The sequence below is a fragment of the Sapajus apella genome, unplaced genomic scaffold, assembly GCF_009761245.1.
Source record: "Sapajus apella isolate SASKATOON/1434 unplaced genomic scaffold, GSC_monkey_1.0 scaffold10, whole genome shotgun sequence".
NCBI classification, from domain to species: domain Eukaryota; kingdom Metazoa; phylum Chordata; class Mammalia; order Primates; family Cebidae; genus Sapajus; species Sapajus apella.
The window spans coordinates 7,116,294-7,132,284 of record NW_022436950.1 but is presented as its reverse complement, the minus strand read 5'-3'; the positions used below and the strand labels follow the sequence as shown (position 1 = coordinate 7,132,284).

General features: G+C 51.4%; 1 protein-coding gene across 1 annotated transcript; it reads left to right on the top strand.

Annotated features, from left to right (window-relative positions):
- Positions 1 to 3,262: 3,262 nt before the first annotated feature.
- Positions 3,263 to 6,190, top strand: NEU2 (neuraminidase 2). The gene is made up of 2 exons (XM_032277684.1): positions 3,263 to 3,463; positions 4,960 to 6,190. Exons 1-2 carry the CDS (start codon positions 3,263 to 3,265, stop codon positions 5,896 to 5,898), a joined length of 1,140 nt encoding a protein of 379 aa, XP_032133575.1. The 3' UTR covers positions 5,899 to 6,190.
- Positions 6,191 to 15,991: the final 9,801 nt, after the last annotated feature.

Here is a 15,991-nt window from a genome sequence, read left to right as displayed (position 1 = left end):
ATTTTTGGGTCTGTGGAGCGCTCTGAAGCCTGCCCCCTGGAGGCCTCCCTGCGTGATGAAACCTTGGTCTCCACAACGGTTCATCTGAACCCAGACATTCCTTTCTATTGATTGCAGGTCTTTAGATAAGCTCTTGACCAACTGCCAATCAGAACAGTTTTGGAATCTGCCTGTGATCTGGAAACTGCCTCCCTTACCCCACCTCGAGTGGTCCTGTCTTTCCAGACAGAACCAATGTACATCTTACATGTATTGATTTACATCTTAAGTCTCCCTAAAACGTATAAAACCAAGCTGTACTCTGACCACGCTGGGCACATAGGATCTCCTGGGGTTGTGTCACGAGCCATTGGTTACTCATATTTGGCTATAAGTCTCCTTTACAAATTTTATAGCATGTGAATTACATCTCTATTTTATTTTATGTTTTGTTTTGAGACAGGATCTTGCTCTGTTGCCCAGGTATAAATAGGATAGCATAGTATAAATGCCTTCAGATATTTTAGAGAGTTTGTATGTTTTCATTGACAGGACAGTGGCTGCCCACAGGAAAGGGATTTCTTCTGGGGTGTATAACTTTATGAAAATACCGAAAACCACTGAGTCAGGCACTTCTCAAACTCCTGACCTCAGGTGATCCACCAGCCTTGGCCTCCCAAAGTGCTGGGATTACAGGTGTGAGCCACTGTGCCAGACCACATATCTCAATTTTAAACATTGAGAGTGGTTCTCTTCTTGAGGGTGGGCCAGCCAGTGACTTCACTCCCTAGTGCTAGCCTGAAGCCCCTGTTCTTTCCCTTGCCCTATCTTCTCTCTAAGGCATGAGCCACCAGCTCTGGCCACACTTACCTCATGGAGCCCACCAGCCCCTTTCCTAAGCCTTAGTCTGGAACCCCACTCAACATGCCTGTAATCCCAGCACTTTGGGAGGCCGAGGCAGGCAGATCACATGAGGTCAGGAGTTCGAGACCAGCCTGGCCAACATGGTGAAAACTTGTCTCTCCTAAAAATGCAAAAAAATTATCTGAGCATGGTGGTGCATGCCTGTAATCCCAGCTACTCAGGAGGCTGAGGCAGGAGGCTCGCTTGAACTCTGGAGGTGGAGGTTTCGGTGAGCCAAGATTGTGCCGTTGCACTCCAGCCTGGGCAACAAGAGCGAAGCTCCTTCAAAAAAAAAAAAAAAAAAAAAAAAAAAGATTTTCCTCAGCTAGCCTCCTTCCCTCCCACGTTGTATAGAGAAGGCCAGCTCATTGTCATCCGTACAGAAAGTCTTGCCCCTGAGGACATTTTAAATACAAACATTTTAAACTGAATATGCCAACTCTGTAGAATTTCCATCAAGGACACATTCTCCAGAGCCGACTCCACAGAGCTTAAATAAATCCTTGATCAGTTTTCGGGAGAACACTGTGAAACTGCATGGTTCTCCTCCATTTTCATTTTTCCTTGTTATCATATTTGATTGTTTTCATCTGACATTTTATATCATTTCAGCATAGGCTTCCTGATGTCCATCAAGCCCTGTTTTCCTGGATTGCAATTTGCAGGTCTAGATTTTATCACGAAGCCCTGATCCTTCCACCCAAGTTTAGGCAATAGCACATTTTAGCACGTTTTTTCCTTGAGCAGCATTTGCCCTTCTGAGTTTCATTTTCTTGAATCGTCCTAATATTAATGTTCACTGTGGTTGAATGAAAGACAGTTAGATTACATTTATTTCTCAAAGAAGCTAAGGTTTAAATAGGTAACACATGCGCGTGGGAGAAAAATGGGAGCAGCACAAAAGGACACACAAAGGCAAACCTCGCCCCTCTTGCTGGCCGCTTGCACACTTGCCTTCTGCAAAGGCCGCGTCTCGGACGGGGTACCTAGGATGCTGGCTCTGACCTGGACACCCATGGCAGGCAGGAGCCTCCCGGGAAAGGGAGGAGCGGCAGAGAAAGAGGTGGCTGCAATGCAGTCTCAGGGAAGGCACAGCTGCCCGAGGGAGCTCCTGAGCCCGTGCTGTTCCTGGGGAGAGGTCGGACGAGGGTCTCTAGGCTCCGGGTGGACCAGTCCCTGTGTAGCCCTTCTTGGGTATGACCTGGGGCAGATTCTTCATCTGGGGACAACTGGCCCCTCCTCCCCAAACCAGGGCCCTGCAGCCAACACTCCCCAGAGCTGGGGGATGCGTTCTCCTAAAGCGACCTAGGCAGCCCAGTCCAAAAACTGCTGTCACACTTTGTCCCCAAGTTACCTCTGTCCCCTCCCTACCCTTTGCAGCCAAGGACTTATTCTGAATTCTTATTTTCTTAGACCTCTGGAGCACCCCACGCCCCCGGCCTGGGTTAGCTGTCAGGAGCTGCTGTCTCTTCCTTCCTTTCCCACTGTCACGCCGCCCCCTTGCTGCCTGAGGGGGAGCCCACGCAGCAGGGGCAGCTGGGCCTCAGCCTCAGGCAGCCTGGGGAGCAGAGCCTTAGAAGCCACGCTTTTTCTTTTTCCTCTTTTTTTCCTGAAACAACTTTGCAGGGCTCTGGAGTTATAAAAAGCTCCCATGTGTCACTTTCTGGCGTTTGGGCAGCTGGCGAATGCCACCCGGCCTGCACTGCTGTCCTCCCAAGGTTTGCCCCTGGATTGATGGGCTGGGCTTGGCAAAAGCAGCTGGAAGTTATCAAAAATCTGTTGCAAGGAGCCTTGTTAACTTATGATAATCAAATCCAAAACACCCTTCTGCAATATCCCCTCCCAATGTCTACCAGAGGCAAAGGCAGAATTAAGAAGCAGGGTCAAGCCGTGCATGGTGGCTCACGCCTGTAATACCAGCACTTTGGGAGGCCGAGTTGGGCAGATCACTTGAGGTCAGGAGTTCAGGACCAGCCTGGCCAACATAGTGAAACCCCGTCTCTACTAAAAATACAAAAAAAAAAAATCAGCCAGGCGAGGTGGTCAGCGCCTGTAGTCCCAGCTACTTGGGAGACCGAGGCACGAGAATCGCTTGAACCCAGGAGGCAGAGGTTGCAGTGAGCCAAGATCGTGCCACTGCACTCCAGCCTGGGTGACAGAGTGAGATTCTGTCTCAAAATAAATAAATAAATGAATAAAAATAAAAAAGAAGCAGGGTCTTGGGATGTAGGGAAGAATGAACCCCACGTGGGAGGATAAGCCACCCCGACATTGGTCCACTCAGCCAGGGGTTGAGCATCACTTGTCTGGGTGAATGACTCTGGACCCATCTGAGGTGTGGCTGCAGGTGACACATCTCCTTCTGTCTGTCCCCAGCTCCATGGCGTCTGTCCCCGTCCTGCAGAAGGAGAGTGTATTCCAGTCGGGAGCTCACGCCTACAGAATCCCTGCCCTGCTCTACCTGCCCGGGCTGCAGACCCTGCTGGCTTTCGCTGAACAGCGGGCAAGCAAGAAGGATGAGACCGCGGAGGTGATTGTCCTGCGCAGAGGAGGCTATGACGGGCCCACCCACCAGGTTCAGGTGAGGCAGGAGGCGGCTGCCCTTGCTCCGCAGGGCCCTGCGCACACCCTTTGCTGCTGTGATCAGGGGCCAGGCTGGATCTCCCGGAATATGGGGACAACTTCATCCCTCCATGGCTGAGATCTGGGGGAGAGAGAGAGCAGAGAAAATGCCCCCGGTGGTCACCTGGACCTCTGAGGCCACCATGAATGTGTCCTGTTGGCCTCCATCTGTTTCCCTGAATGAAGGAGTTTCCCAGCATCCTTGAGACCCTGAGGGAGGAATAGTGCAGTGTTGTATAACGGGAGGTTGTGTCCTTGACTAAAATTAACTTGGGGTCCTGGGGCGGGGGATGGCTTGTGTCCTGAAGCTCCAGCTTATAGATTAAGTAATTAATCCTGATCACAGCACCCAAGGCTGCCTGATCATATTTGAAGGGTTTAATATTATTATTATTATTATTATTATGAGATGGAGTTTTGCTCTTGTTGCCCAGGCTGGAGTGCAATGGCATGATCTCAGCTCACCGCAACCTCTGCCTCCTGGGTTCAAGTGATTGTCCTGCCTCAACCTCCCGAGTAGCTGGGATTACAGGCATGTGCCACCACGCCTGGTTAATTTTGTATTTTTAGTAGAGACGGGCTTCTCCATGTTGGTCAGACTGTTCTCAAACTCCCAATCTCAGGCCTCCGAAAGTGTGGGATTACAGGTGTGAGCCACCACGCCCGGCAGTGTTTAAATTATTATCATTCCTTTGTGGTTATCACTACGCAGCTGTTCAAAGCACGTGATTTGAAGCAGATGGACCTAGGTTCAAGTCCTTGTTCCACCACTGACCAGAGGTGTGGCCTACGCAATTCCTCTACCCTGTCTCAGTCTCTTGATCACCATAACAGTGGAGCTATTTACACTTGTCCCCCAGGGGTTGGGGCATTCAATGAGACTGTGGATGTTAGACTTTTGGTGCCGTGCCTGTGCTTAGAATTGTTCAGTGAGGGTAGCTGTTTCTAAATGGGGACAGACAGGATGTATGACGTAGACGTGGGGATTCTGGAAGTTCAGTGTGAGTCCTGCTTGGCTACATGAGTAGGATATGGAGCATAGAGAGGGAGAGGTGACTGTCACACTCTGTCTGTACTGACAGGCTGTTGCAGTTCCTGCCAGGGCTTTGCTATTCCAGGAGGGCGAGCTGGACTGGGCCGGGAAGTGGAGTGACCAGGATGAAGTTGGGAATGGCTCAGGCACAAGTCATCTTCATATCGTGTCTGGCATGTGGGTGTTCTGTAAATGCATATTGATGGGAATGGAAGGACAGAGCCACTCCGCTGACCGTGGCTGCCTTGGAGGGGTGGGATGGGGAAATGTTGTAAGGATATGAGCTCTGCATGAAGAGTTCTCGTCGATGACTTCTGACTCTAACCCGGGGAGACACGGCCGTGCGCACCCATCCACGTGCACAGCTCCCGGTACCATCCCCAGCTGTATCAAGGCTGTCTTCTTCCTCTCTCCCCACTCAGTGGCAAGCTCAGGAGGTGGTGGCCCAGGCCCGGCTGCATGGCCACCGGTCCATGAACCCATGCCCCTTGTATGATGAGGCCACGGGGACCCTCTTCCTCTTCTTCATTGCCATTCCTGGGCAAGTCTCGGAGCAACACCAGCTGCAGACCAGGGCCAACATGACGCGGCTGTGCCAAGTCACCAGCACTGACCATGGCAGGACCTGGAGCTCCCCCCGAGACCTCACTGACTCCGCCATCGGCCCAGCCTACCAGGAGTGGGCCACCTTTGCAGTGGGCCCAGGACATTGTTTGCAGCTGCACGACAGGGCCCGGAGCCTGGTGGTGCCCGCCTACGCCTATCGGAACCTTCACTCCATCCAAAGGCCGAGCCCCTCTGCCTTCTGCTTCCTCAGCCACGACCATGGACACACATGGCAGCGAGGGCACTTTGTGGCCCAGGACACCCTGGAGTGCCAGGTGGCTGAAGTCAGGGCTGGGGAGCACAGGGTGGTGACCCTCAGTGCGAGAAGCCACCTCCGAGCCAGGGTCCAGGCCCAGAGCACCAATGATGGGCTTGATTTCCAGGAGTCTCAGCTGGTGAAGAAGCTGGTGGAGCCACCCCAGGGCTGCCAGGGGAGCGTCATCAGCTTCCCCAGCCCCTCCTCGGGGCCCGGCTCCCCAGCCCAATGGCTGCTCTACACTCACCCCACACACTCCTGGCAGAGGACCGACCTGGGCGCATACCTCAACCCTCGGCCTCCAGCCCCCGAGGCCTGGTCAGAGCCAGTACTGCTGGCCAAGGGCAGCTGTGCCTACTCAGACCTCCAGAGCATGGGCACTGGCCCCGACGGGTCCCCCTTGTTTGGGTGTCTGTATGAAGCCAATGATTACGAGGAGATTGTCTTTCTCATGTTCACCCTGAAGCAAGCCTTCCCAGCTGAGTACCCGCCACAGTGAGCCTGCCGTGCCCACCCCAAGGGCCTCCCTTTCCCTCACACCCGGCTCGGAGGCTCTGTGGCTGCTGCTTCTTCCTATGGCCCCTGGACGTGGGGGCCACTCTTGGCTCCCTTTGCTGGCGGTGTGCGGAGGGGTCGGCCTGTTGCTCCTTTGCTTCTGCATGATTCCAGTCTTCCCAAAAGGTTCTATTTTCAGCCCAGAAACCAAAAGTGCCTGTGTTCCTGTTGCCCATCCACAGGGCAGGCGTGGAGGGCCCTGCAGGTCAACTGTCACCCTGCCTGCGTGTCCCCCAACCCCAGCTTTGTGTCGACCTTGACAGATTTCCTAGTTCAACCCCTTCCTTCTCAGGAACCACTCATCGTGTTCCTGGGGAAGAGCTGAGGCCACGATGTCAATTAGCAGAGATGCATGTGTGTTCGTGTGTGTCTGCGTGTGCAAATGTGTTTGTGCGTGTCCATGTGTGTCTCTGTGTGCATGTGTGTTCGTGCGTGACCATGTGTGTCTGTGTGTGCATGTGTTCGGGCGTGTTCCTGTATGTCCATGCATACATGTGTGTTCGTATGTGTCTGCATGTGCGTTCATGCATGTCCATGTGTGTCTCTGTGCATGTGTGTTTGTGTGTGACCATGTGCGTTTGTGTGTGCATGTGTTCGGGTGTGTTCCTGTATGTCCATGCATACATGTGTGTTCATGTGTGCCCGTGCATGTCTGTGTATGTGTGTTTGTGCATGTGTTCATGTGTGTCCATGCATGTCTGTGTGTGCACGTGTGTTCGTGCATGTGTGTTTGTGTCCATGTGTGCATATTGTTCATATGTGTTTGTGTGTGTCTCTGTGTGCATGTGTGTTCTGTGCATGTGTGTGTGCATGTGTGTTCATGTGTTTGTGTTTGTATGTGTGTCCTTGCCAATGCTTTGAGGCAGACAGCATAGGAATAGCTTTGCCAGGAGTCAGGCAGGGCCTAGGAGAATTAAGCTAGCTTAAGTCGTTGTATTAGTGTCTTAGGAGCGCTGGAACAAATTACCCTAATCTTTGTGGCTTAAAGCGACAGAAATGTATTCTCTTGTAGTTCTTTCTGGAGGCCAGAAGCCTGAAATCAACATGTCCGAAAGGCTCTGCCCTCTGAAGACCCGGCGGGGCCCCGCCTCTTCCGGCTTCTGCCGGCTCCCAGCGTGGTCGCTGGTCCTTGGCTTGTGGCTGCTTCACTCCAATCCCTGCCTCCATTGTCTCCTCCTCCTGTGGCTTCTCTTCTATGTTTACAAGAAGGACACTTGTCACCCACTGGACTTAGGGCCCACTCACATAACTCAGGATGATCTTTATTTTATTTATTTTTTTTTTTTGAGGCGGAGTCTTACTCTGTTGCCCAGGCTGGAATACAGTGTCACTATTTCAGCTCACTGCAACCTCTGCCTGCCAGGCTCAAGTGATTCTTCTGCCTCAGCCTCCAAGTAGCTGGGATTACAGGCACGCACCACACCCAGCTAATTTTTGTATTTTTAGTGGAGACAGGGTTTCGCCATGTTGGCCAGGCTGGTCTCAAACTCCTGACCTCAGGTGATCCACCTGCTTCAGCCTCCCAAAGTTCTAGCATTACAGGCATTAGCCACTGTGCCCGGACTTTTTTTATTTTTATTTTTTAAAAAACTGGGTTCTGCTCTGCTGCCTAGGCTGGAGTGCAGTGGCACAATCACAGCTCGCCGAAGCCTCTACCTACTGGGCTCGCACACACTCACCTCAGCCTCCCAAGTAGCTGGGACTACAGGCACGCACCACTGTGCCTTGCTAATTAAAACAAAACAACACAAAACAAAAAAACTAGGCCAGGCACGGTGCTCACTTCTGTAATCCCAGCACTTTGGGAGGCCAAGGCTGACAGATCTTGAGGTCAGCTTGAGTCCAGCCTGGCTGACATAGTGAAACCCTGTCTCTACTAAAAATAAAAAAAATTAGCTAGGTGTGGTGGTGGGCGCCTGTAATCCCAGCTACTCGGGAGGCTGAGGCAAGAGAATTGGTTGAACCTGAGGTGGAGGTTGCAGTGAGCTGAGATCGCGCCATTGCACTCCAGCCTGGGCGACAGTGTGAGACTCGGCTTCAAAAAAGAAGAAATAAAGCCATTGAGATGTGGTCTCACTGTGTTGCCCAGGCTAGCCTCAAACTCCCAAGCTCAAGTGATCCTTCTCCCTCAGCCTCCCAAAGTGCTGGAATTACAGGCATGCACCATCATGCCCAGCTGAAACGAATTTTTAAATAAACCTTTTATTTCAGAATAATTTTAGATTCACAGAGAAGTTGCAAAGATAGTACAGAACGTTCCTGTATGCCCCACACCCAGCTTCCCCTGATGTTGACATCTTACATAACTGTGGTACATTTGTCAAAACGAAGAGATTAACACGGGTACATGGTTATTTACTAAACTCTAGACTTTATTCAGACTTCACCAGTTTTTCCGCTCATGTCCTTTTTTTTCCCCTGTTCTAGGATCCAATCCAGGATACATTTAGTAAAACAGAATTTTTACTGTAATAAATTTGTATCCTTAGAGACACACACATACACAGATTGATGCCTAGTTCCAGAAGTGCCTCCCTTCCCGGGACCTTCCCCTAAAAACCACTTCTAAACAAATAAATGAGCAACCACAAAGAATGTGCGCTTCAGGCCCAGACTGCTGATGTGCAAATGACAGAAGTAGTTCAGCCTCTGGAGCCCAGGAAGGTGACCTTCAAAGCAGTTACACGAAGCTCCACGTGTAGCCCATGGCACCTTGTCGGGCTTACCTTGGCCGGCTTTGAGCCCAATGCCATTGCCTGGGACGTCTGGAGGTTGGCATGTAGGGGTGTGTGTGTGCGCGCGCGTGTGTGTGCATGTGCGTGTGTGTGTGTACACACGTGCATGGACACTGGATATCCATTATCCTGTCCAACTTTTGGGCTGGTGGACCAGCCCTGTTCAATGTTCCACCTGACAACCCCACAACTGGGGCACAGACACAGCAGGGATCAGTGGGGCCTGGGCCTCATCAACACACTCCCCTCAACACAAACCAGGGAGAACTGGAGCCCCAGGTACAGGGAGCCCACACGGCCCCGGTCCTTGTAGATATCTGAGGCAGGGCTGCCACTGTCCACCTCACCTCTGAGCAGCTACCCACCTGCAGCCTCCCCCTTTAGACTCCATCTTTAATCTTATATTCTGTGGTCCTATGGCCTTCCTGGCCGGGCGGGTCACAGGTGCCTCTCCAGGTTTGTTTTGTGGCCTGGCTGGGGGAGTGGGAAGCACCTGGACTTCCAGTACCTGGGAGACCAGCCCCAGGAAGCCGCTGGGGAAGGGATTCTGAGGCTGGGGAGGGGGCGTGGCAGTGGCATACATGTCACTGGGGAAGGGAGCCAATGCCCTAACATGGCCTGTGTGGCTGACTGAATAACGCCCCTGCCGCCCACAAAGATGTCCACATCCTAATCCCTGGAAACTCGGAATGTGATTTTATATAGCCAAAGGAACTTTGCAGATGTGATTCACTTACTCTTGCGATGGCGAGATTATTCTAGATTATTAGGGTGGGACATAGATGTAATCAAAGGGTCTTTACAAGAAGAAAGCAGAGAGAGATTTGAAACAGAAAAAGAAGGCCTTGTGACCACTGGGGAGATCCTGGGCTGCGGTCTTTATAACGGAGGGAGGGGCTGTCAGCCAGGGAATCAGCTCTAGAGCCAGGGAAGGCAAGGAAGTTTTCCCTTAGTAGCAGAAATGCAGCCCTGCAGACACGTTGGCTTTAGCCAGTGAAACAGACTGAGGACTTCTGCCCCTTAGGATTGTAGAGAACAAATGTGTGTGGTTTTAGGTCACCACGTTTGCGGCCATTTGTTACAGCAGCAGCAGGAAACGAACACAGCCTGGCTGTTCTTGCTGTGCTTGCATACACACAGAGAAGCAGGTGCGGGGGAGGTGAGTGAAGAAGGGAGTGCTGTGTCTCTTTTTTTTTTTTTTTAATTGGGTTGGAGTTTTGTTCTGTCGCCCAGGCTGGCGTGCAATGGTGTGATCTTGGCTCACTGCAACCTCCGCCTCCCAGGTTCAAGCGATTCTCCCCCCTCAGCCTCCTGAGTAGCTGGGATTACAGGTGCCTGCCACCACACTCGGCTAATTTTTTTGGTACTTTTAGTAGAGACAGGATTTCACCATGTTGGCCAGCCTGGTCTCAAACTCCTGACCTCAAATGATCTGCCCGCCTCGGCCTCCCAAAGTGCCTGGATGATAAGGGTGCGCCACCGCGCCAGCAGGAGTGCTTCTGAGGTCCGCTCCGGGCCTGCCAACACATCCCAGGATTCCTGAGGGACTTAGTGGCCCACAGTACCACAGATCTTTCTGGACGGACTAGGGGAAAAATGTAAAGAAAAAAGAAGATGAAAAAGAGGTCACATTTGTCATTCACCCTTTAAGTCCTCTCTTTGGTCAATCCCAACATTGGTGGCTCAAGGAACATGACAGAGGAGCATTGGTGTCTGTAAGCTGGGCTACCCTGTTGTCACAGCCTTTCCTGAGACTGCAGAACCCTCCATCCCACCCAGGAATGAGAGGATGACATCTTCAGTGTCTGAGAGGATTGCATCTCTCCAAATTCCCAGGGGAAGGACAGACTTTCTCTCTAGAGAGGATGGAAAGACAGTGTTACCACGACGAACTTCCAGTCCTGCCAGCTGCCCCTCAGGGACCTGGGCCATTTCCTAAGGATTACTATCTGTGGATAGGAGGGTAAACACCCAGGCCCTTCATGGTCTACTGAACACAAGGCTGAGCTCTCTGGTGTCCTAAGAATCCTCAGTGCCATCTGGGTCCTTCCATTCACGGTCAAGTAGTGGTCAGCCTTCCAATAACTGGCCCTACAGAAGCACCCGTGGAGCGCTGTCTGCACTCTGTGGACGTCTCTAGAGTCTCAGAGTCCCCAGTTGGGGTAGGCTTCCTGAGGACCAGGGACATCCCCAAAGATTGGGAGCCAGATACTCGCTATACAGACACCAGAGGTCAGAGCATTATCAGTGCTGAGGAACTGAGCTCTTGTCATCATTAGGGACCCCCAGGACAAGCGTCATCATTTCCATCACGTCTCCATTCACTTCCTCTTTCTGTTGGTTCCAGGCACCTGAGGACTCTTGGGAAATGACTGTGAGGAGCTGGGAGTGAGTGACTGGCTGTGTTCTTGCCTGTTGCCACCCTCATTGCTGAGACTTTGCAAAACGAATCCCCTGAGGACCTGGGGAACTGACCGGCGTCAGTGACATAGCCAAGGCTACCTTTTCTGTATCACCCACTGGGAGCACCAGGAGTTCAGTTTGCCCTCCCAGGACAGGAAATTCCCCACTGTACAACACATACAGACTGAGCATCAGCCATGGGCCGGATGTCATTCTGGGAGCTGGGGCTCAATATTGACAGGGCAGAGCCACTGCCCTCAAGAAATTCACGTTATGGGATCGGGTGAACAATAAACAACTAAGCAGGAAATGCAGCGTCTGTACCGATTAGCGATAAAGAGGGCGTCCAGGGAGCGACGTGGTCAGGAGTCAGTGGGGTGGCTGTGCCGGGGCTCGAGGGCAGCCTCCCCAGAGGTGGCATTTAGCAGAGGCATCGACAAAGAGAGACATTACAGCAGGATTGTTCCTCTCAAGGAGCCATAGGCAGGGACACCAGGACCTGGCCAGGTCCAGCCGGCGGCGCAGCCCGGGGACTTCAGCCTCCCGCTTTTCACGGGTGTTGAGCTCGGAGCCTGCTTCATGGGTTTCTGCCTGCAACTTCGGGGAAGTTGTGAGAAATGCAAATTCTCATTTTTTTTTAAATTTTTTTTATAGACATGGTTTTACCGTGTTGCCCAGGCTAGCCTTGAACACCTGGGCTCAAGCAATCCTCCCTCCCACCTCCCAAGTAGTTGGGACAACAGGCTCATGCTACTGTGCCTGTCAAAAAATGCAAATTCTTGAGCCCTGCCAAATTCCACAAACCTGCTGACTCTGAAACTCTGAGGCCGGGGGCCCAGCGATCTGTTTTAACAAGCCCTGAGATGATTCTGATGCATGCAAATGTTTGAAGATTTGGAGAAACCTCGGAGTGGAGCTCAATCTGCCCCGCTACTTTGTTCACGGTGCAGGAAGCTCCTCCCACTTCGGCAAGACCGCCCTGACTACTCCGGTGGTCTCACTTATACCAGTAGCTGCTGGCAGGATTTCAGCCTTGGAAACTGGGACCCCGGATGAGGGCGGCTGATGCTCTCGGCCGGGAGTGAGGTTGGCAGAGCTCCTTCTCCTACAGCCTCTTCTCTCTGCCCACAGTTCCTGTTGATGGAGCAGGGAGGGTGAGCAGCTAAGCATGCCCTTCTAACTTGGTCTAAACCATTCAAAGCTGTTCTTTGGGCCTGGAAAAACGGCCCATGGGTCTCAATGAAACTTCCCTTGGTGCCAGTGGGCTGGACAGCACTCTTCCTCTGTCACACATCCTTGCAATGAACTACGCCATCAGTGGGCACTTAGAAGGTAAGTCTTGTTCCCCTCTGTTCATTCTGAAATGTAAGTAGACATACCTTACTGGCATAACATAATAGAAAGGCTGACGATATATTTCGACATGATTCCAAAGCCATGAAGCTCCACGAGGAACTGAGGCAGCTTTCGGGGCCTTCCGTCTCGGGGCCATCTGCTCTGCTGTTGGCAGCCCACTGCCTGGCTCATGCCTCTAACAAGCACGTGTGCCAGGTGCACAAAGACCGAGGGACATGAAGTCAGCCACTGGGCCAGCTGTCTCCTGACAGTGGAAACTGCCTGACATGCGTCAAGACAGCGAATTCAAAAGCTGTAAGAGTCATCTGTGTGCTAGGTCCACACAATCATGTCAAATTCTGCCTCCTCCTTCAAAAATGTTAATCATGCCAAAGCCACACACATGCGCACACATACACACATATGTAGACACACATCACAAATACCGCTCACACATGCAGAGTTTCTGCTCCTGTCTTCTCCTCCCAGAGGGACCAGCCCTTCTTGTCAAATCATTCCATGAATCATTCCCTGCCTCCCGAACAGATCCTCCTGGCCTGATCCTGGTACCAATCACCTCCCAGAAATGGCCTGCAATTCCCACCAGGAGAGACCCTCCTCTGCATGGAATACCTGGGGCGGGAGGTGATGGTGGGAGGGAATCTGAGGTCCAGAAGGCCCCTGCTAAAAGCATGTGGGGCTTGGGAAAGGAGAGATTTTGTAGCATTCCAGGGTGGTTGCCATGGAAGGATCAGAGCCCGCCTGGTGGGGAGAGCAGGCATGGTGGTCTGTTAAACCCAGCGGTGCTGATGGGGAGAGTCTGCCCGCCCAGGAGAGACCCTTTCTCTGCACCGCTGAGATGAATTGGCTTCAACATGGCTGCACAAGACTAACAAACTTGTCGATTCTTGGAGTTCAGGCCGCAGGTGGTAGCAGCGAGACGTGAAGCACTAGCCCCTCAGAGACGGAGTGACCTGGAAGTCTGTGAAATCTGACCTACGCATTTGGCAGGGATGAAAAGGGGTCCCGTACAGTGACTTCCTCCGAACCGCACAGCTGATTAGAGGCAGGGCCAGGAGCGCGACTGCTTTTCTGATCTCAGAGGAACGTTCCCACATCTGTTCTGGGCACCTCCTTCGTTTCTGTCTGAACGTCCAAGAAATACAAAAGGGCTTCCAGGTTCTGGGATGTGGAATCCTGCTCGGCCTGTCTCTGGAGCCTGTGGCCTGAGCCACTGGGTACTGTGCCACCTTCCCTGCCCTTCCCTCATCTCCTCACCAGATTTGAGGGGGAGAAGGCAGCTCAGGCTGCCAGCCCTGGCCTGTGGACTTGCCAGCCTGAGATGCCTGAACCGAAAGGAGGTCAAGAGCTGAGATACAGGCTTCATCCCCCCTTGTGGACAGCCTAGGAGTGAGCGATTTGTGCCGAGGCAGGAATGCTCAGAGCCCAGTCTCTAAGGCCCTGTGTCTGCATCATGAGAATTCAGTGCCGGGGCCACTCTGCCATCCACATCTCACCCAGCGAGTGAAGAAGGAAGGAAGGAAGGAATCCAGTATGTAAATGTGCTGCTAGGAGAAGAGGTGAGAAAGCTAGCTGACTGCACTTTTGGCAAGGTATTGCTTTTTCAAGTTCCATTTTTGTACCGTTTTTAGAAGAGGGCTTCAAAGTAACGCATGCCAAACATTTGGAAGTAGAAAGAGCTAGGGGGAAAAAAATCACCCGTAATTTTACTAAACAGAGGCACATTTTCTTCTGGTCTTATCTGTGAATTTTCTTTTTTCTCCAAAACTGAGATCACGCTGCACATTTTTTAAAACTCCATTTTGCAGATGAACCTGCTGCAGAATTGATCATGCTTTTGATCCCCCAACTCAGCATTACATCACAAGCAGTTCCTCCACGTTATTCTTTAGCAAAAGATAATACATCAAAGAGACATGCTGTGAATCACTTAAGCATTCCTTTAGTGTTAGAAACAGAAGTTACTTCTATGTTCTTTGTTATAAATAACACTGAGAGGAACATCTTTGTGAGTAAATCTTGGCCCTTCTCTGTGATTATTTCTGTGAACTGAATCCTCTAAAAGGAATTACTGAGTCAAAGATGAATATTTGATATCTCTTGAAATGTGCTGCTTGCAAATATAAAGAAAAACTTCCGATTATGATTTGAATTGCCCTGAAATGGCTTTCCTGTTTTATGCTTTTAAACAATCGAGTTCTCAGAAAAATTGACTAAATAATGCATTTGTTCTTAAATTCACAGATTGTGGTCCCTGATTTCTCCCCGATGTTGTTTATAATCTAGGTATGAGACAAGAGGTAGAAACACACAAAAAAAGTTCTAGAATCACAGAGGTCAGAGGGTCCTGGGTATTACCTGGCCGAGCTTCGTTCCTCTGACAAGCATTGAAACAGAGACCTGGGGAAGCTGGGTGACTTGCTCAAAGTCCCACAGTCCTGGCCAGGATGGCCTCAGCCCCTGCAGGGCCTTCCCCGCTACGCCCTGGACCAGAAACTCAAAGGTCTCAGAGAAAGATGCTGACGATTGTCACTTCCTTTCTTTTTCCTTCACACCCAAAAGGCACTGGTTGAACAATCAGGCCCCTTGTTCTGCCCAAGGAAGCTCTAGGTCAGGAGATGCCCAGATAGTGGTTGTTGTGTGGGCCACGTTTCTTCCACATGTGGAGCATTTTCTTTCTTTCTGGATCTTTCAATGACATTCCAAGTGTGGTCTTATAATATCAAGGCCATTTGGTTTTCAGTGAGGACCTAACTTGTAATGCACTAACGACTTATGCTTTTTTCCTTCATTATTCCAATCGGAAAACATGCATTGAAAATCCATAACGTGTTACGTACTGTGCTAAGGGAATAAGACAAATGTGAGCGTTGGGTGGCATAGTGGTTCACGCCTGTAATTGCAGCACTCTGGGAGACTGAGGCAGGAGTATCGCTTGAGCCCAGGAGTTTGAGACCAGCCTAGGCAACATAGTGAGGCACCATCTCTCCAAAAAAAAATTTAAAAATTAGCCAGGCAGGGTGGCATATGCCTGTAGGCCTAGCGACTTGGGAGGCTAAACGGGGAAGATCACTTGATCCCTGACCCCTGAAGCAAGGCTGCAGTGAGCTGTGACCATGCCACTGCACTCCAGCTTGGGTGACAGAGTGAGACCCTGTCTCAAAAAAACAAAAAGAATGTTTACTGAGAGCTGCCTGTGTGCCAGGCGTTGGTCTAAGCCATTTACAAGTGTTTATTATTGAATCCTTACAACAATCTGTTTAGACAGGTCACTATTATCACCCTGATTTCACAAAGAAAGAGGCTGAGGCAGAGAAAGATTAAGCCACTTGCCCATGATCTTACAAACTGGCAAGTGACCAAGCCAGAGATCACGCTCTGGAGTCTGCCCTTTTCCCCGTCTGGCCACAGGGAACCGAGGCGAGCTCTGGCTGGGGAGGAGTTAGACCCCGGACAGGAATCTCAGCGCGGGGCGAGGAGTCCCAACACAGAGTATAAGCTCCAGGAGGGCAGGGGGTTTTGTTCCCTGAGGCGTCTCTGGGA